General features: G+C 42.0%; 1 protein-coding gene across 7 annotated transcripts in view; it reads left to right on the top strand.

Annotated features, from left to right (window-relative positions):
- Nucleotides 1-32: 32 nt before the first annotated feature.
- Rps6kb1 (ribosomal protein S6 kinase B1) overlaps nucleotides 33-20,434 on the top strand; it is a 42,898-nt gene continuing 22,496 nt past the window's right edge. For 2 of the 7 annotated variants that reach the window (XM_076577620.1, XM_006983193.4), the window contains exons 1-4: nucleotides 40-287; nucleotides 9,300-9,349; nucleotides 10,617-10,737; nucleotides 11,815-11,883. In XM_076577620.1, the coding sequence (XP_076433735.1) occupies nucleotides 147-287; nucleotides 9,300-9,349; nucleotides 10,617-10,737; nucleotides 11,815-11,883 (381 nt within the window). In that variant the 5' untranslated portion in view covers nucleotides 40-146. Of the gene's footprint in view, nucleotides 288-806; nucleotides 928-9,299; nucleotides 9,350-10,616; nucleotides 10,738-11,814; nucleotides 11,884-12,397; nucleotides 12,464-20,434 lie in introns of those variants that run through there. The other 5 variants (XM_076577618.1, XM_076577619.1, XM_076577621.1 and 2 more) reach the window with 5 other exon arrangements.

The following is a 20,434-nucleotide window of genomic DNA, read 5'->3' as shown; positions in this document are numbered from 1 at the left end:
TGCCCACTGTTGGCTTCACGGAACCTTGTACGCATGCTCCGGGGCTGAACTTGAGGAGCCAGTCTGGGGCCTAGGCGCAGACGCATTGAGTTTAAGCAGCCGGTGATGGCGGCAGCAGCAGTGGAGTCTGCGGCGGGTCCGGGCCCATGAGGCGACGACGGAGGCGGGACGGCTTTTACCCAGCGCCTGACTTCCGAGACAGGGAAGCTGAGGACATGGCAGGAGTGTTTGACATAGACCTGGACCAGCCAGAGGACGCAGGCTCCGAGGATGAGCTGGAGGAGGGGGTGAGGCCCGGGGTCTCGGGGGATGGGGGGGCGAGGTGACAGGGCCGGGGTGGCGGCGTGGGCCCTGGAAGCCTGGTGTGTCCTAGGGCGCGGAGACCCGGGGGGCCGCGAGCGGTCTCCGGGAGGAGCTGAGGCGCCGCGCGGCCGAGCGAGCCAGCGAGGGAGCGGGCGGGGCGGACCTGGCCCTAGGTGTGAGGCCTCTGCGGGGCCCCCGCGCAGGTGCAGGGCTCGCCCGGAGCCCGAGAGCAGCGCAGCCCCGAGCGATGGGTTTCTGGAACGCCGAGCAGAAAAGGCGCGCGCGCGCGGTCGGCATCTGGAGCCGTGGGTTCTGGATGTGGCCGGGATGGTGTGAGCGTGTGCAGGGGTGGGGGCGGGGGTGGGGGCTGATCTTGCCGGGTGTCCCCTAAGTGCAGGTGTGAGGTGCGGAAGGGTTTCCCTTTGGAGTGTAAGATTGCAAGCCCTGAAATCTTCGGACTCCCCACAACCACCTCTTTTCTCGGCCTGTCGCTTCTCTCCTAGGAAGCGCTCAGCTGTTAGAAGTGACAGCTGAAAACTTCTGTCGGGAGTAGCGCTGCCGCTGCTGTTACAGCCACCAGGAGTTTTATTTCGGGAGCAAGGGGGCTCTGCTGCATCTTCCAGGGTTTGTTTGTTTGCCTTTTATTTTTAACCCCCCTTCCGTGTGACATTTTAAAGGAGAAAAAAAAAAAGACCATTCACAACGACACACGGCATTTGTAAGTTAATTTCCCTCAAGTTGAAGATGTCTATATTCCCCCCCCCCCCGGAATAATTTATGTAATTGTAGGGTGGGGGAAAAAAAAACAGCGTTGACAGCTGTGATTTGTCTCGCCAAAAATAAATTGCCTGAACAGAGACTTGTGAATAGTGGTGTGAGGGCTTTCCTTGCCGAAGTTTAAATTTAGAATCGCTTTTCCTAATGCACATCTTGGTTTTTACCTTTGCTGCCCTAGTAGTTTGTTATTTGTGGAATTTCATCTTTTCTAACATAATAGTTACTGAAACATACACATATTATTACACCGAAGGTTAAAAAAAGTGAGATGTCAAACTAAACCGATTTAGGACAAATATCCTTAGTAATAACCTCATGGTGATTAAATGCGGCCATTTGTGTAAGGATGGATTTATGGCTGATGTTAGATATTTGCTGTATTTATATGGGGCTCCTCTTCTCACCCTCAGTTTTCCTTCCTTAGTAAATAAAGTGTACCCTTCTGGCAAAAGAGAAAGGTCTTTTTAGGTCTCTGAACACTTTATGAAATTAAGTGGGCCAACAAAGTATCAATCAAATGACTCAGAATTACACTGTTCCAAATGTGGGTTTTGAGACACACACACACTTCTTAAATGTGGGGTTCCACTTAGCCTTTTAATCAAACGTGGTGAATACTAAATTTGAAACAAATACCGAGTTACTTTAGTTATAAATGTGATACACTGTTGAGCTCTATTGGTCCCATATGGCTGTGGCTCTGGAGTAGGGCCAGAGAGGAGGCTGCAGAGGAGGCTGGCTTTTCTGAGTGCTGTCGTTAGGTACTGGTGGACTTTTCAGTCTGTGCGCTCCTATGGCTCTTTGGAGAGTCCAGTGTTGTGATTCTTGGGATGAACTGGGGCCTTGTTTCTTTATCTTTTCATTTTCTTAATGTACTTCAGGAATAGTAGAAGTTCCAGGTTTGGCCTACTCTTGGGACAGGAAAAGTGGATAAGAAAATGAAATGTGACCACTAACTTAGGGAAAGGGAATTGGGAGGACGAGCAGAAGTAATTAAGGAGGATTTTGAAGAGGAGCGCTTTTAAGTTGAAATGTTTCTCTTGAGTGCATTCTTTAAAAAAACAAAACCAAAAATACAATGTGTCACTGGGTAGCCAGGTGGCCTCAAACTCAAAATTCTCCTGCTTCAGGCTCCTGAGTGCCAAGAATACAGGCGGGGCCTGCACCGCCAGGCCTTGATTGAGTGTGTTACTAAGATAATGTCTTAACGTCTCAAGGTGGATAAAGGGAAAGAGATGAGATGGAGTTGGGTCCGCTACCTAAAGAGAGTCAGTCTAGGTTACTTTGGGGAAAAAAAAGTAGAAAAAGTATGGTAACAGTTTAGATTCTTAAGAAAATCTTATGTTTCCTATGGTGAATGTACAACTTTTCCTTTGTTATGTAAACCTTTTGTTAACATAGGTGGCATGTCAGAGCAGCCCCCACTGCTTTCTTTTATGATAAGGAAACTGAGGCACAGGCCAGAGAAGTGATTGCCCACAGTTAGTGTCTTCTGACTCAGTTCAGCAGATTATATTGTATAGATTTAAGTGTCTTGGACAAGACGGCTGGTCCAGTGGGAAAAGACACTTGCCACCAGAAGTTTTGAGCCTGAAGACTTGAGGTTGATAGATTTGATTGACATGGACCTACTGTGTAGCTATACTGGCCTTCAACTTGTGGTTCTCCTTGATCCTCCTGCCCTTCTCCCCTGTGTGCTGGGGTTGTAGGTTTGCACCCCCAAATCTGGCTTGCACACAGACTCTTTCACATTTATTTATTTTGATGAGGAAGGTGTGCAATAGCACGTGTGGGGGTCAGAGGACAACTTGGGAGAGCCAGTTCCCTCTTTCCATCGTGTAGGGAACCTGAGGCTCAAACTCAGGTCCCTAGACTTGGCAGCAAGGGCCTTGACTAGCTGAGCCATTTCATTGACTCCTGCATAGATTCTTTTTGAAATCTTACTACGTTTCTGTGTGTGTGTGTGTGTGCATGCACATTGTGGGGAAGATGACAGCTTGTGGGAGTTGGTTCAGAGGAGTGAGCCAGGCCATCAGGCTTGGTGACAAGCTCCATCACCCACAGGACCATCTCACAGTCCTGCATTCTTGATTGCATTTGTTAGCGCAGTCACAGTGTGCTATTTGTAAGTCAAGTTGAACTCAGTAAAAGAAAAATAGGGACTACAGATCTCTTTGGCCATACTCATGAACTATGGCATCTAGAGTAAACTGATACTGTTTTCTTCCTTGTAAAGTGAGGGTTAAATGAAATAAAATATAAAGTATTCTCAAGATACTCTGGCTTATTGGGCAGTTTGCCATCTCGTGGACTGTAGCTTGTTATCACTAGTCATTGCTGAGTTCCAGAGTGATTCGAGTTTACCTTCAGCTGTTCAGAGCTGGATGTTTTTAGAACTATAGTATTTTTTAAAGAATTGATCACACGGATAACAACTTTGTAGGTATTTTGTACCGGTGAATCTATATTAGTAAGTATAGGCATTTATGTAGTTAATTCTTTAGATGTAAATGATGAAACTAAATTAATGGTTTATAGATAAAACTGAATGGCTACTATCTAAAAACAAACAGAATAAAAGCCTTAAAGGTATAAAGTAATGGACAATCACACTAAAGAGTAAGAGGATTGTGATTATGAGAGGGCATTTCTCTTCCTGTTGTTTGTCTATATTTCTGTGGTAATAAGTTGAAACTAAGAATTTTGTTAGATTATGAAAATGTTGGATGCTTTGCTTTTTCTGCCAGTTAAAAACTTGAAATAATTACTGAGACATATTACACAAGTTTTAGAATGAGATAGCAGATTTTTGTTCGACACAAAAGTATATTACTGCCAGGTGTGGCGGCACATGATTTAATCCCAATAGTCAGGTGGATCTGAGTTAAAGGCCATTATAGCAAGGTCTGTATAGCAAGTTATAGCCAGGGGTACATAGAATGACCCAGTCTCAAAAGAAAATTTTTTTAAAAGTTTATTATTATTATTATTATTATTATTATTATTATTATTATTATTAGGGCCTAGCTGGACAGGTCAGTGGGTAAAGGAGCTTGCTGCCAAGCTGACAACCTAAATTTAATGTTTGATTCCTGGAACCCACATGATGGGAAGAGAGAACTGACTTCCACAAGTTGACTCTTGACCTCCACATGTGTACCATGCCATGAACTTGAGCACTTATTCTCAAGTACCCAGGCACACACAAGCATGTGCACACGCACGCGCGCGCGCACACACACACATACAGACTCATTGGATTTTTTTTTTTTTTTTAAAGATAGGTTCTAGGGTGATGGTGGTGGTGGTGGTGGTGGTGCACATCTTTAATCCCAGCACTGGGGAGACAGAGCCAGGTGGATCTCTGTGAGTTTAAGACCAGACTGTTACATATCCTGTCTTGAAACTACCCCCATCCCCCCCCCCCCAAAAAAAAAAGATAGTGTCTTATTGTGTAGCTCTGGCTGGAACTCACAAAGATCCATCTGTTTCTGTCTCCCAATATGTGAGCTACCAGACTTAGCCTATTTATTATTTTTGAGGTAGGGTAGCGTGTAGCCTAGACTGCCTTCCCTTCACCTCCCAAGAGCCAGAAATACAAGTATGCCCTGCCATGCCCATACTATACCCCCACTTTGTGTTTGGAAACAAGGTCTCACTATGTAGTCCAGCTTGGCCTCAAACTCAGAGCCTATTGCCTTAGCATCCCAGAGGTGCAGTTACATGTGCTACCACGTAGCTTGGAGATTTGTTCTAGTTCATGTCTGGATTAAGGATAAGTTTTCCCATTGGGGAACAGTACATTTAAAATCTTTATGAAGTGCTTACTTTCATTGAGACTTCATGCTTATTAATTATAGTTTAGAGGGCTTAAAAGTTTTTTTGAAATTATGATATCACTACATTTTTCCCTTCCCTTTTCTCTCTCCAAACCGTCCTATATACCCCTCCCTGCTCTCCTTCTAATTCATGGCCTCTTTTTCATTAATTGTTATTGCATGCATGTATGTGTATGTATATACTTACACACACACACACACACACACACACACACACACACACACACACACATACACACATATTTGTTTTTTGTTTCTTGAGACATGGTTTCTCCGTGTAGCTTTGGAGCCTATCCTGGAACTCGCTCTGTTATCCAAGCTGGCCTCGAACTCACAGAGATCTGCCTGCCTCTGGTGCACACCCCCCACCCCCACCGGCCAGTGCTGGGATTAAAGGTGTGTGCCACCACCTCCCAGCACATATATATTTCTTTACATGCATTTTTTTATTTAAAAATTTGCAAATACTGGTAGGCTAGTTTGACACAGTCTATCTTGTATAATAATTTGCCTTAGCAAGAGTCTACTTCACACATGTCAATCTTTTTTGGGATGTGTGTTTTGAGACAGGGTTTTCTTGGCCCTCCTGGAGCCCGCTCTGTAGACCAGGCTAGCCTAAACTCAGAGATCCACCTGCCTCTGCCTCTCAAGTGCTGGCATTAAAGGCGTGCGCCACCACTGCCCAAAAAGATTTGTTTGTTTATTTATTTATTTATTTATTTATTTATTTATTTATTTATTGAGAGATTTATCTATCTATCTATCTTTCTATCTATCTATCTATTTAATGTATGTGGGTGTTTGGTCTGCATGCATGTCAGCACACCAGAAAAGGGGATGGGATCCCATGGGACTGTAGTTATATATGTTGTTGGGAATTGAACCCAGGACCACTGAGCCATCTCGACAGCCTCCACACAGGTGAATCTTAAAGCAGCAGGAGAAAATTCTGCATGAGAAGAATTTCCTTTGAAAGAGTGTTGTCATTAGTGTGTGTTTCAGTGTGCATTTGCATACCTGGTGAGCGATTTCTGTAAAGTGACAGAATGGAATTGTGCCTCTGATGTCTCTGCTCTGGGAAGTAACGGTAGGAAGTTGGTGCAGGTGCAGGTGCAGGTGGTGGAGCAGGCTCCGGAAGTGAACCACAGCCTGGGGGCATGTCTGCTGAGGTGCCTTCAAAGGAGGTTCCCTGTTAACTACTCTGTGGTCTTGAATTTAGAATTAAGCAAAGCCAACATTAAAGAAAAACACAGTTGTGTAACACCAGTTTATCACATCTGAGAGAAGTTAGTCATTTGTCTTTACAGTGCAGCTGTGATTGTATGAAGGACGGAAACTAAAAACCTGCTCTACCGGTGGGTTTTTGTTTGGTTTTGGATACAGGGTCTCACTATATAGCCTTGTCTAGTCTGAAACTCTCTCTCTCTCTCTCTTCGGTTTTTTGAGACAGGGTTTCTCTGTGTAACAGTCCTGACTGTCCTGGAACCCGATTTGTAGAATAGGTTGGCCTTGAACTCACTGAGATCTGCCTGCCTCTGCCTCTGGAGTGCTAGGATTAAAGGCATGCGCCACCACCGCCTGGCTGGAACTCTCTCTAGAACAGGTTAGCCTGGAACTCACAGAGATCTGTCTGCCTCTGCCTTCCAAGTATTGTGATTAAAGGTGTTCTCCACCATGTCCAACTTATTTTTTAAGTATTTATTTTTTATTTTATGCATATGGGTGTTTTGCCTGCACATCACATGTGTGTAGTGCCCTTGGAGGCTAGAAGGCATTGCATCCCTTGGGACTGGAATTATTGATGCTTATGAACCCACCACGTGGGTGCTGGGAATTGAACCCGGGTCCTCTGGAAGAGCAGCCAATGTTCTTAGTCATTGAGCCATCTCTCCAGCTCTGACCAGCTGTGTTTAACCTATTTGTTTAAGATAGGGTCTCCCTGTGTAACATGGCTGTCCTGGTACTCCCCATGAAGACCAGGTTGGCCTTAAACTCACAGATATTCTCCTGCCTCTGCTTCTAGAATGTTGTGATTAAAGGTGTGTTATCATGCCCAGCCTATGTTTAACTTTTTAAAAAACATTTTAAGTGTAGGTGTGTTTTGTCTGTCTGTATGTCTGTGGGCCACTTGCGTGTTTGCTGCCCTCAGATGTCAGGTTCCCTGAACTAGAACTACACACACTTGTGAGGAGGCACTGTGTGGATGCTAGAAATGTATCCTAGGTCCTCTGGAAGAGCAGCCAGGGCTCTTCACTGCTGAGCCATCTGTCCAGTCAGGCTATGTTGAACTTCTTAAGAGATTACCAAACTATTTTCCCATTTTACACTCACACTAGCAGTATGTGATGGTTTCTCCCCTCTCCCTCTCTTCCCTTCTCTGCAGTCCTAGTGAATGGGAAGGTGTAGCTTATTATGTCTCCATGCAGCTTTCTTCTAGTACTAATGTTGAATATCTTTCTGTGTGGTTATTGTTCATTTTATGTCTTCTTTGGAAAACACCTAGTCAGAGCCTAACTTGTTTTTCAAAAATTGTTATCTTCTTATTCTTTTTCTGTGGGTTTTCTTTTCACCTTTTCTTATAGGGGAGTGGAGGGCCTAGGTGTGCTGGGAATCAAACCTAGGACTTTGCACATTCCAGTACAGTGCTCTGACTCTGAGATATATTCCAAGCACCCCCCCTTTTTTTTTTTTATTAAAAAATAATTTGCTTATCTTTATTTTATGTGCATTGATGTTTTAGCCTGCATGTATATCTATGTGAGGGTGTCAGATCTTGGAGTTACTGACACCTGTTAGCTGCCATGTGGGTGCTGTGAATTGAACCCATGTCCTCTGGAAGAGCAGTCAGTGCTCTTAACCACTGAGCCATCTCTCCAGCCCCGGCCTTTTGTTTTTGATATGAGGTCTTAACAAGTTGTTCAGGATGGCTGTGAATATAGTCTATGGAAAGTCTTGAATTTATGGATCTCAGTCTCTTAATCAAGTAGTTAGAATTGATTACAAGCCTATTTATTATACTTGCCCCCCCCATGTATGTGTATGTATGTATGTATGTATGTATGTATGTATGTATGTGTGTAGAGTCTTGTTGTTTCACCCTGGTTGGCCTGGAACTCGCTGTTTAAGTATTTCTTCTTCCTGCATCTCAAATGCTGGGATTATAGGCATGCAGTATCATGCCCAACGTCTAAAGTATACTTAATTTTAATTTTAAATTTGTGTGTGTGTGTGTGTGTGTGTGTGTGTGTGTGTGTGTGTGTGTGTGTGTGTGTACATGGCTGGAAGTGCCTGAGGAAGACAGAAGAGGGTTTCAAATTCTCCCCCAATCATGCCCATGCTGCAGTTACAAATTGTTGTGAGCTGCCCGTTGTGGGTCCTGGGAATTGACCTTGGGTTCTCTGTAAGAGCAGCATATGCATTCTTTTAACTCTGAGCCATCTCTTCAGCCCCACATCTAAATTGTTGGATTTCGTTTTGTTTGGTATTTTTGCAATTGTTTGTTTTGTGAGACAGGGTCTCATATGTAGACCAGACAGAGAAATGTCTGCCTTGGCCTCCCAGGTGTTGATATCAAAGGCATGTGCCACCATGCCCGGCCATCTAAGCTATTTTTATGGATTCTATTGTGAGTTTCTCAATTTAATTTTGGGTTTGTTCATTGCCAGTACACAATAGGTTAATTACAATTTTTACTTATTCTATGGCTAAAATAAATGTTTGGCCAGTGTAATGTTTAATCGTTAGATTGGCTGATGAATTACTTTGCTTTGATTAGCTACATTGCACATTATCTATCTTGGACTAGTTGTGGTTGCCTTAGGCTGAGTTCATGACATGTTGGTACCCAACAGAAGCATATAATTTGACTCAGTATCTTAGAATGTAATACCTGTAACTTCAGAATAAAAATTGTATTTTAAATAGATGATAAGTATAATTGCTGAAGGAGAATTCACTTGCTTTTGTTTTAGGTTATGAATGAGTAGCTACTGTAGTTAGTAGTATAAAATGAAAAAACTTAGCTGGGTGGTGGCACTTGCCTGTAGTCCCAGCACTGGTGAGGTAGAGGCTGGTAGATCTCTGTGAGTTCCAGGCCAGCCTGGTCTATAGATCCAGTTCCAGGATAGCCAGGACTACACAGAGAAACCCTGTCTCAAAACAAACAAACAGTCAAAACAAAAAAGAAAAAACTTGAAAGTACAGTGTCCCTAGTGTTGTGGTGTGCTTTACTTTGTTCACCACTAGTTGGTTTGGAGTGAAGTAGACATTTTAAGCTGGTGTATTTCAATTATTTTCTCTAAATTATGAGATAAAGCATTGAAAGTCTTAAGTTTTGCATTTCTGGTGTTATTTATGTCTAAAACTTCAAATATTTTTCAGGGTCAGTTAAATGAAAGCATGGACCATGGGGGAGTTGGACCATATGAACTGTAAGTGTATATGAAAAGACTTACATTGTGCTTTCAAGTAGGTTGTAGCAACCTGTTCATAGCCTCAAGGGGTTCTATTTAATAATCTATTTTTAAACATGACTCATATTTGCAAAGTTGTTTGTTGATTTGCTGAATATAAGATGAGAATTCAATATTCTGTGTGTAGAAAAAGATGAAATATGAGTTCAAATTGGTTAGGAATTTTTAATTCTTTTTTTTTTTTTTTTTTCAAGACAAGATTTCTCTGTATAGCCTTGGCTCCTGAAACTCACTCTGACTCACTCTGTAGACCAGGCTGGCCTGGAACTCAGAGATTCATCTGCCTCTGCCTCCTGAGTGCTGGTATTAAAGGTGTGCACCACCACCACCCAGTGAATTTTTACTTATTTAATTCAGAAAACTGTATTTGCAACTGTTTCTTATTGAAAAACTTATGCCAGTGGCCCCAAATACTTTAACACGTGGTTCAGACAGAGAGATGAATGAAATTTTAGGTCCCGTTGAACAGATTCTGTTAGGTAAGTATATGACTAATCTGCTCCTAACCCCACCCTTCAGTAAAGAGCATGACAAGAGCTGAGAAGACAGAATACTCACATGAGAAGCATGTACATGACCTACACAGTTGCCAGTCCTTTTTTGGAGATTTAAGCTAGTAACTTGGAAAAGCCAGACATGGGAAGAAGTTCAGATATATTTTATTATCAAAAGATTTTAAACAAAACAAATCTCAGTGTGGTGGTGAGTGCCTATAATCCTTGCACTCAGGCTGAGGCAGAAGGATGACTTTGAGGCCAGCCTGGGTTGCCTAATCATTTTGAGATAGGCCTGAGTTGTATAACAACTTATTGAGTCATTTCTGAAAGATCCTAGATTTTCTGCTAAAGTTGCCAGATGATGTTGGGTAATCTCGTGGACATTTTGAATGAACTAAATTTGAATAACTAGAAGGTTTGTTTACTTCATCGTTTTAGTAAACATGATCTAATTTTCTTAGTTTAGGGGTGCTTGATATTTAAGTAAATAAATAATAATAGCATGTTCTATGAGCAAACAGATAAGCAGTTACCAGTCTACCCTGATCCTGACCAGCCACGTCATTAAATCAGCCATCAGTTAACTTCGTTCACAGATACTAAACTTACTGTCATGTGCTTTTTTTCTTTTACCTAACTGGATTCTGTTTCCTTTTCTCCTTTCTAACTATGTGCTGATATAATTGAACTTTTTGCAAATTTACTTCTGGTTTTGCTTTTCTTCCCAGTGGCATGGAACATTGTGAGAAATTTGAAATCTCAGAAACTAGTGTGAACAGAGGGCCAGAAAAAATCAGACCAGAATGTTTTGAGCTACTTCGGGTACTTGGTAAAGGGGGCTATGGAAAGGTAGGAAGTGTTTTTGAAATAGCTGTCTTTGATTTGTGTAGTTTGGTTCTCCTCATCAGTGTAGGATTTCACTGTGACTTGTATAATCTGAGGGTATATTAAATGTCCCCCCTTCCCACCACTCACACAGACATAATGTAGGTCCTGAGTATTTGCTGGATAAGTGAGCAGCTGACTTGCCTGTCGGCTCTGCTGTCCAGCAGTGCTTCCATCTTTGCCCCAGGGCACCTTGTGTAGGACTCCTCTGTAAACACGGGCAGACCTCTCCTCACTTCAGGCACGTTCAACTGTGTGCTCCTGAGGCTGAATCCGAATGGATTTTCTTTGACTTGCAGCATCTAAGAAATAGGAAAGATGAAAGAAAGACCGTAAGAAAGGGGTTTCATAGTTTTGTCCTAGGCTTTCTAATTTAAGACCTCACCTTTATATGTTCTGCCCAAGACAACTTATAACCCAGACATCCCTTCCCTCTTAAGAGAGTTTAACAACTTGGTTATATCAAGAACTATCTGTACTATCCCAATGTTAGTTTTTAGAAGTGTGACATTTTCAGTTTATTTTTAAGGTTAAGGGCACACTAGAATACATTCTAATCGTCCTGAATATGTAACAATTTGAATCTTACATGTGTTGTTAATTAAAGGTATTGGGTAAGTAGACATTTTAATGGAGCGAGTAAAAATCTGTCAGTTACTATTAGTGTTGTGTGAAATAATAACAGTTGTATCCTTAGAATAAATTTATGTAAAAAAACTGAGAAATTTGCTTTTTAAATTTGGGAACACTGATAGTTTGTGCTCAGTGAACTAGGATTTTGTGTAGTGCTGTTTAGTTGGGTATTTCCCAACACTGCCATCAGGTGGCAGACAATCACAGAAAGTCCCCCATGTAACAGCTTTCTCCAGTAAATTCTAACATGTGGCCTCTCTAAGGGATCATTTTTGTGCACAGTCCTTTGTGATGCACTTTTTACAGTATAAACCACAGTATTACATGTTTCTTATAAATGGGTATTATGGAAGATGACCTGCATGGTTTGGCTTTTGATAATGTGCAAACACTTATTTCTTTGTCCAGGTTTTTCAAGTACGAAAAGTAACAGGAGCAAATACTGGGAAGATATTTGCCATGAAGGTGCTTAAAAAGGTGACTCCTTTCCCCCTTTTCACTCTCAATGCTATACCTTAATTGCTATAAGTTTTCAGTCGGAAAAATGTGTCTGTAGGCACTGTGGTTTTAACTCAGTAGTAGAGTTCAGTAGATAGGTTCAATGTACATGATACCCTGGGTTTAATCTGCAGCACTTCTTCCCTGCAAAAGGAAGAGTATTTATAATCATTCTCCTTGTAGAATGGGAATGATGTTGTGAGGTGTATTTTGTTTTATACTTGTTTATTTCTGAAAAGGGTAGAAAGGGAAGCACTTTCAGTTCTCTGAGGGACACTGAGCTTCTTCTGGTCTCCATGTTTCTAAGTAGTAAGCATATTATTACTCTTTTATACAGCACTTCTAGATTATATGTTAATTTCCTATGAAGATAGTTAAGGATTTTAATTTCTTCCACTCCTAACTTACTTTTTGTCTATCTTGCCCCTTTGGTTCATTTTCATTGACTCTCCTATTGTGTTCTCTAGTTTTTTTGTTTGTTTTTTTGAGACAGGATCTCATGCAGCCAAGACTGGCCTTGAACTTCTGGCCCTCCTGTCTTCATCGCCTGGGATTACAGGTGTGCACTACTATGCCTAGCTTCCTTAGGAGCCTTTTATTCCCTGTTCCAGTCTGTACTGTTAGCTCTCTAGACATGTCTGTCATTAAGAGACTCCCTTCAATCCTGGCTCTCAACTATTCCATTCTGTTTTCTTGCATGTCATGACTTTGTAGTTCTTTATTTATACCGTTTTCTTGTTGTAGTGACCATCTTGCCTTGAGAAAAAGTTCTTGAAGATTTTTGTTTATAATTGTTTTTTGTTGGTGGTGGTGAGACAGGCTCACTATACAGTCCAGGCTGGCCTTGAACTCATGATTTTGTTGACTCAGCCTTCCAAATTCAGCCATAACTTACAAGTGTTATGTAACCATGCTAGGCATGTTACTTCTCCTTTCATAACTGAGTTCATATAGCTGATAACCAAACCAATATCAAACAGATTGTTGAATAGAAAAGTATGGGGCATAGTCAGAGGGGGAAGTCCAGCAGGAGATTTGTATTTGGGAGCTAGTGGTAGTACTGTAACTGGTAAACACCAGAGTCTAGAGCTCCAGGGAGGAGCTCTGAGCCCTCACTAACTCCTCACTTTGTTTTCTAGTACTACACTAATGTCATCAGAACAAATTTGATTCATATTTTACATTTTTCTTTATTTTCAATCTTTGTGTACACCTGTGTGTGTATGTGTGTGAGTATAGGTATTTATGTGCCATGGCATGCATATGGAGGTCAGAGGGAGATATTGGGTGTTGGTGCTCACTTTTTACCTATTCAGAGGAAGTTCTTTTGTTAGTCTCCACTGTATGCACCAGATGAGCTGATGTACTTCTGAGCTGCTCCTGGCCTCTGCCTCCATCTTTGCTGCAGAGCACTGGGATTGCAGACATGGTTCTGGAGAGTCAAATTCAGGTCCTCATACTTGTGAGCCTTCTCCCCAGCCATGATTCATATTGTTGCACTGTCCCACTGAGCCATACCCCCAACCTTTGTTTGTTTTTCTTTGCCACAGGGACTCACTGTAGCCTAGAAGTCATTATAGAGACCAGGCTGGCCGTAGACCTATAAAGTTGCTGGCCTCTGCTTCCAGAGTTCTGGAATTAAAGGCGTGTTCCACCATGCCTTTAAAGGATCCATATTTTAAAATTGTACTTTTGAGGCAGGGTTTTACTATGTAACCTAGCCTGGCCTCAATTTGCAGTCTTCCTTCCTGTCCTAGTCTCTTGTGTGCTTGACTATAGGCATGTGCAGGGTCACCTGGCTGAGACTCTATGGTACCTTTGTACTTCTTTGATTGTTCAGAGGGTCTGTGTGTGTGTGTGTGTGTGTGGTGCTGGAGTTTGAACATGGGGTCTCATGTTCTAAGCCAGCCGGCTATTACTGTGTCGTATTCCCCACCCAGCCCCTGGGAATATTTTTAGTGTTGAAAATAATTTTTACTTAGAATTTTGCTCTTTTTTTTTCTTGAGAGTTTTTGCTGAGAAGTCTTTTGCAAGTCTGATTTCCAATCCTTTTTCTCAAAAATGTTACATATTTCCTTCCTTCCTTCCTTCCTTCCTTCCTTCCTTCCTTCCTTCCTTCCTTCCTTCCTTCCTTCCTTCCTTCCTTCCTTCCTTCCTTTCCTCCCTCCCTCCCTCCCTCCCTCCCTCCCTCCCTCCCTCCCTCCCTCCCTCCCTCCCTCCCTCACTGTCTCCTTCCCTCTCTCCCTTTCTTTCATTCTCTGCCTGTCTCCCTCTCTTCCTCCTTTCTTCCAAAAATTCTCTGTGTATGGGTGTTTCACCTGCATATATGTGCACATGAGCATGCCCTGTACCCACAGAGGTCAGAAGAGGGCACTGGGTCCCCTGGAACTAGAGTTACAGTTTGTGAGCCATAGTGTGGGTGCTGGGAATCAAACCTGGGTCCTCTGCAGGAGAACAAGTGGTCTTAACCGCCGTCTCTCCAGCTCTGTTCTCTTACTTCTAATAGTTTTGTTCCAAAATTATATAGTAGTGTGTCATGCTTTGACTCTTATTACTAGTTTTAATTTTTTTGTTTGTTGTTTTGTTAGTTTGAGACACAGTCTCTCTATGTAGTCCTGGCTAGCCTAGAACAGAGATACAAGTGCCTCTGCCTCTTGAATGCTGGAATTAAAGGCATGCACCGTAGTTTTTATTTTTGTTTTTAAAGTCAATAAAATAAATACATCTCTAAAAAATGTTTAAATTATGTGTTTGGGTGTTTTGCTGCATGTATATGCAGACACCATGTGTATGCCTGTTGCTAATGGAGGTCAGAAGAAGCCGTTGGAGCCCCTGGTACTGGAGTTAGAGATGATTGTGAGCTCCTGCAAAAGCTACAAGTGCTGTTAACCACTGAGCCACCTCTCCAGCCCCCATAAATATTCTTTTTAAAATTTTATTTCATGTACATAGGTGTTTTTGCCTGCATATATGTCTGTATAAGGGCGTCAGATCCCCTGGAACTGCAGTTACAGACAGTTATGGGCGGCCATGTGGGTGCTGGGAATTGAACCCCCATCCTCTGGAAAAGCACTCAGTGCTCCCAACCACTGAGCCATCTCTCTAGCCCCCCAATAAATTTTTATTTAGGGATTTCACATTATGATTCCTTTATTCCTGTTAAGGTCCAAAGCTAGAGTTCAAGATTTCTCTCTCCAATATGGTTCTGCTCCCCCTTTATTTCTTTTGACACATGGTCTCCCTCTTTAGCCCTAGGTAGCCTGAAACTCTGTAATTTCTAATCAAAGAATATTGTCTTCCATTTTAGTGATGTTAATTTCTTGTCAGAATCTGGCACAACATTAAGATGAAGGGTAGAAATAAGCACAAATAATCCTGCACTATATTGTGTCTCCCATTCATGAAATACTCCTTAAAAGGGGGTGGTGGGGCTGGAGAGATGGCTCACCACTTGAGAGCACTGGCTGTTCTTCCAGAGAACCTATATATATTTCCAGCACTCACATAGTGGCTCACAACCATCTGTAACTCCAGTCCCAGGGGATGTGACGCCCTCTTCTGGTCTCTGTGGGTACCAGGCATGCATGTGGTGCATACCTTCAAACAAAGCTCCCATACATGTAAAATATATTTGAAAAAAAATTTAATTAAAGAAAAGGGGACAGTGCTAATTTCTTTCCCCCTCCTTCTTTTCCTCCTCTTATTTTTTATCTTTTTAAATTTTTTTTTCAGACAAGGTCTTACTACATAGCCCTGGTTAGCTTGGAACTCTATGTAGACCAAGCTGGTCTTGAACTCAAAGCCTCTAGAATGCTGAGTTTAAAGGTGTGTGGGTACTATGCCTGTCCTTTCTTTATTTTGCTTTGGAGACAGGGTCTGGAGCTCTAGCTAGCCTAGAAAGTCCAAGTTTAAAAGAATGGATGCCTAATCCATTGTCCTATAAACCCATCCTTTCACGAGACCTCTTTTGCTAGTGATAGCCTCATAGTTTTCCTGAGGTCTAGCATCTAATTTCTTCAGTGGTTTATACAGGATCACTCTCCCTGGATTCAGAACTTAGATCGTATTCATTCAAAATGTCATACTCAAGAATGCTGTGGGTTAACCAAGGTAGATGAGACTAGTAGGTCTTACATAGTTACAATTTTTTAATTACATTTATTTCTGTGGGGTGGGTGGGTGGGTCAGGACAGTTGAGCAGGAGTCAGTTTTCTCCTTTAATTTAGCACGTGGGGCCCAGGGACCAAAGTCAGGTTGTTAGGTTAGGCAGGGTACCTTTAGCCTGTTGAGTTATCCTTTCAGCCTAGCCCTTTCGTATGTTGTTAATCATTTTGTTCCTGTGAGTAAAACAAAACTACAATTTCTGTCTAAGGTGTCCAGCGAAGTATGGCTACTTGAGAAGTTCTATGGGGAAGACCTTACCTAGTCGTCTTCTAACTGACACACTCTAGCACTTTATAGGAGTTTTCTTGAGGGAGTTCTTTGACAGCTCCCTCTCCACTGTCTTGTCCTTAGAGTTACAGTCAGTTGACACTGGATCCTGGGCTGATATCTGATTTTCTTAGCTTCCATTATCCGTGTCTTTTTTTTTTTTTTTTCTGTTTACTTCCATTTACTGGTGTTCATAAAAATGACTTTTTAAAAAAAATATTAAACTAGCTGGGTAGTGGCATGTACTTTTAGTCATAGCACTTAGGAGGTAGAGGCAGGGAGATTTCTGTGAGTTTTGAGACTAAAAAGATCTATATAATGAGCACTAGGACAGTCAAAAAATTAAAGAAATAAACAAAAACCCTAAAATTTATATATCTTAACGGGTATCCTGTTATCTTTAATTTTTTTATTATGTTTTTTAAACTTTGTGTGTTTATTTGTATGGATCAAAGGACAACTTTTGGGAGTTGGTTTTCTCCTTCTGCCAAGTGGGTCCCGAGGATCAAACTCAGATTGCCTGGCTTGGTGGCAGTGCCCTGCTGAGCCGCCTCAGCTGCTCATGGCCTCATGCACTCTCTTAGTGCACATGTGCACTGCACAACATTCACATCAGGTTAAGCATAGGTCTTCCAACAGCTAGAGTCTGAATTCCTAGACCCCTAAATGAGATGATAGTAGGCCCCTTTGGAGTGTTTTTCTCTGATTTTCTGGCACATGGAGGCAAAGTTCTGATCTACCAGACCTAAATGTTGGTGAAAGAATTCTTCTTTCATAGACTGACAGATGAACTCAGGGGAGTGTGAGGTGTCCCGTTATTTTAAGTGAGTTGTTCACATCGGGCTTGTCAGACTTTACTCTTTTCTTTTTTTTCCCCCAGTCTTTACTCTTTGTGAGAATGGTCTCATTTGGTTATTTACTCAGAATATTGAGGAAAAGACTTTCAGTTTGCATCTTTGGAAGCAAACTACTTTATTCTTGCTAGAGCCTTTGGCCAAAGTTTTGTTACTCACAAGAGTGCCTGTGTTCCATCTTTGATTAAACTAGTGTGGAGATACTGGGTGCTAATACTCTTCATTGGGGTGAAATGTATTCTGTCTCTAATTTACTTGCCCTGTCATTCAAGGGAAAAATGAATAAGCTTGTTTTTAAAATTACTCAGCCACCTATAATCAAAACTCTTTCTCCATTAAGGTTTAAACCTATTTTCAGGTAGGTAGGTAGGTAGATAGGCATATGTATATACATACATATGTACCTAGTTTCTTTGTCTTTTTCTTCAACTTCAGTAATATCTAGTTCAGTCTTTTCCCTCTTGTTCCCAGGTCTTCTTAGTCTGGGTGTCGTCATTGCCTTTGTATCACTTAACTGATCAACAGACTGGCCTTTGATTCAACTCCACCAGTTTTCACTTCCATTCCATGTCAAGGTCTTCGTGTTCTTGTTATTTTATTTTATTCAGAGACCATCCTAATTAACTTAGCCTGCCACTTGATTTAGTTGTTACCCCACTAACCTTATGTTCAGCAAAATGCTAATCTGAATCTGTTTGTTTCTCAATCTACTCCTGTGTTCCTCTGTCAGCTGCTGAGCATTTTCTGGCAGAAATCACATAAATCTGTAGATTGCTTTTGGAAAAAATTCATAAACTCCAACTCCAGTTTATGACTTGTTTAGACCCCAATTATCCCAACGATATTTGACATCTCCCTGCACAAGTCCTTCCATTCTGTGGCTGTTGAGAGCTTTTACTCTCGGCCATTCATTTGTTCCGCCAGCACCATCCACTCTCTCCCTTCCTGTGAGACCGTCGTCCGTGCTTTCTTGCAGCTGCCCACCCTGGCCCCTGTTCCAGCACTGTCTTACCCAATTTTTTACTTAGTGAAATGTGTTCTTTTCTGGAGCTAACTGCTCTGTTTTAGATCCCCTTCCTTTCTGCCTGTTTGAATACTTTACTCTGTTACTTAATCACTCTTGTTCTCTCCTCTGTCCTGGCTTTTTTTATTCTAAAATTTTTTATTTATTATTTGTGTTTGTGTGGGCACATGCATATGCTTGGTACCACAATGTGTGCATGTCAGAGGACTTTTGGGAGTCAGTTCCCTCTTGTTTCTACCACAGTGCATAATCTAGGCTAGCTGGCCTACAAGCTTTAGTCAGTTCTCCTATTTCTACCTCCCATCTTGAAGTGGGAGTGCTAGAATTGCAAATGTACACTCCACAGCTGGCCTTTTTACCTGGGTTCTGAGGGTTGAAACATGCCAGGATTGCATTGCAGGCACTTTACCCACCCAGCCAGCACCAGGGCCCTGGACTGCTTTGAGTCCAGAGTTTGTTAAATTGCTCTGGCTGCCATTAGACCTGTCCCTCTTGCCTTAGTCTCCTAAGTTCTGGAATCACAGGCATATGTCACCATGCCCAGCTTCCCATGACTTCTTTCTTTCTTTAATATATTCACTCAACATCTCCTTTTGAATCTCCAGAACTTAAGAAGTAGGGTCTGTATTGCCCCCTCCACTTTTTCTTCTTTTTCTCATTTATTTGTTGTGTGTGCACATTCCATGGAGTATGTGTGGATTCAGAGGACAATTTGCAGGAGTTGGTTCTCTCTTTCTACCAGTTGGGTTCCAGGGATCAAATTCAGGTCATCAGGCTTGACAGCAAGTGCTTTTAACTGCTGAGCCATCTTCCAGCTCCACTTTAGTTTGTTTTTCTCTCATAGTATTTTGGCTTATGACTCTACTATTTTAAGATACTCTTGTCTCTAAGTTGTCAGTGACTTCCCAGTTGCTAAATCCAATAGTCTTTATTTAGTTAATACTTAATTTACATCTCTGTACTCTGAAGCAGTTGACCACAGCTCTTTTTTTTTTTTTAAAGATTTATTTGTTGTATTTTACATGTATAAATATTTGCCTATATGTGTGTTTGTGTACAATATGCATTCCTGGTGCCTGTGGAAACCAGAAGAGAACACTGGACCCCATGAAGCTCTACATGGCTGTGAGCTGCCATGGGAGTGCTGAGAATCAAACCTAGATTGGTTTGTTTCAATACTTTTTGTTTGTTTTTGAGACTGGGTCTCACTATACAGCTCTGGCTGACCTGGAACTCTCTCTGTAGACCAGGCTGGCCTCACACTAGACGAGATCTGCCTGCTTCTACCTCCTGAGTGCTGAGATTTAAGGCATGTGCCACCAGGTCCAGTGTGACCCCTTATCACTCCCTGCCTTCCTGTCTTGAGACCTGGTATGGGTTCTCACTCAACTAGAAGTTCATGGTTTCCTACAAGACTGGCTGGGCAGTAAGCTCTTGGGATCTGCCTGTCCCTGCTTCTCAGTTCTGGAGTTGAAGACACACAGCCATGTCCAGCTTTTTATATGGGTGCTGGGAATTTGAACTCAGGTCCTCAGGTTCTCAGGCTTGCAGAGCTATCGCTGTTATACAGTCATCTCCCCAGGGCCGTAATTAGGATATTTTGCTATAGTTTGTCTATCCACCCTCCATTCTTCTCTGCTGTCACATATGTATAGTAATATTTCACCCCTAAATTTTGATGTTCATACAGTTTTGACCCACTTTTTGAAGAAAAAATTTATTTTATTTGTGTGGGTGTTTTGCCTGCATGTATGTGCATGCCTAGTACAACATGGAGGCCAGAAGAGAGTATCAGATCCCCTGGAACTGGAGTGAGCCACCATGTGGGTTCTAGGAATTGAACCCAGGTCCTCTGGGAGAGCAGCTGATAATCTTAACTGCTGAGCCATCTCTCCAGCCCTGAATCGTTCAAGTTTTGAATTAGTCTATATTTAAATTTTATTTAAAAGTGATTTATTTAATTTATGTGTATGATGTTTTGCTTGCATGTATGTCTGTGTACCACATGTGTGCACTGCCTAGGAGGCTAGAAGAGGGCCTCAGATCCCCTGGAACTAGAGTTAGAGGATTGATTATGAGCTGCCTTGTGGGTCCTGGTTGCTGAAATTGGGTCCTCTGCATGTACAATAAACACTCTTGTCTCTCCAGCCCCTGTCCATTCACATTTTTAATTTCAGCTTTTACTGTATAATTTGAGAGTTAATTATAGACATTATAATAC

This window comes from Peromyscus maniculatus, chromosome 8 (assembly GCF_049852395.1).
Source record: "Peromyscus maniculatus bairdii isolate BWxNUB_F1_BW_parent chromosome 8, HU_Pman_BW_mat_3.1, whole genome shotgun sequence".
Lineage (NCBI taxonomy): Eukaryota > Metazoa > Chordata > Mammalia > Rodentia > Cricetidae > Peromyscus > Peromyscus maniculatus.
The sequence above is the reverse complement of the archived record's forward strand: the minus strand, read 5'-3'. Positions and strand labels throughout refer to the sequence as shown.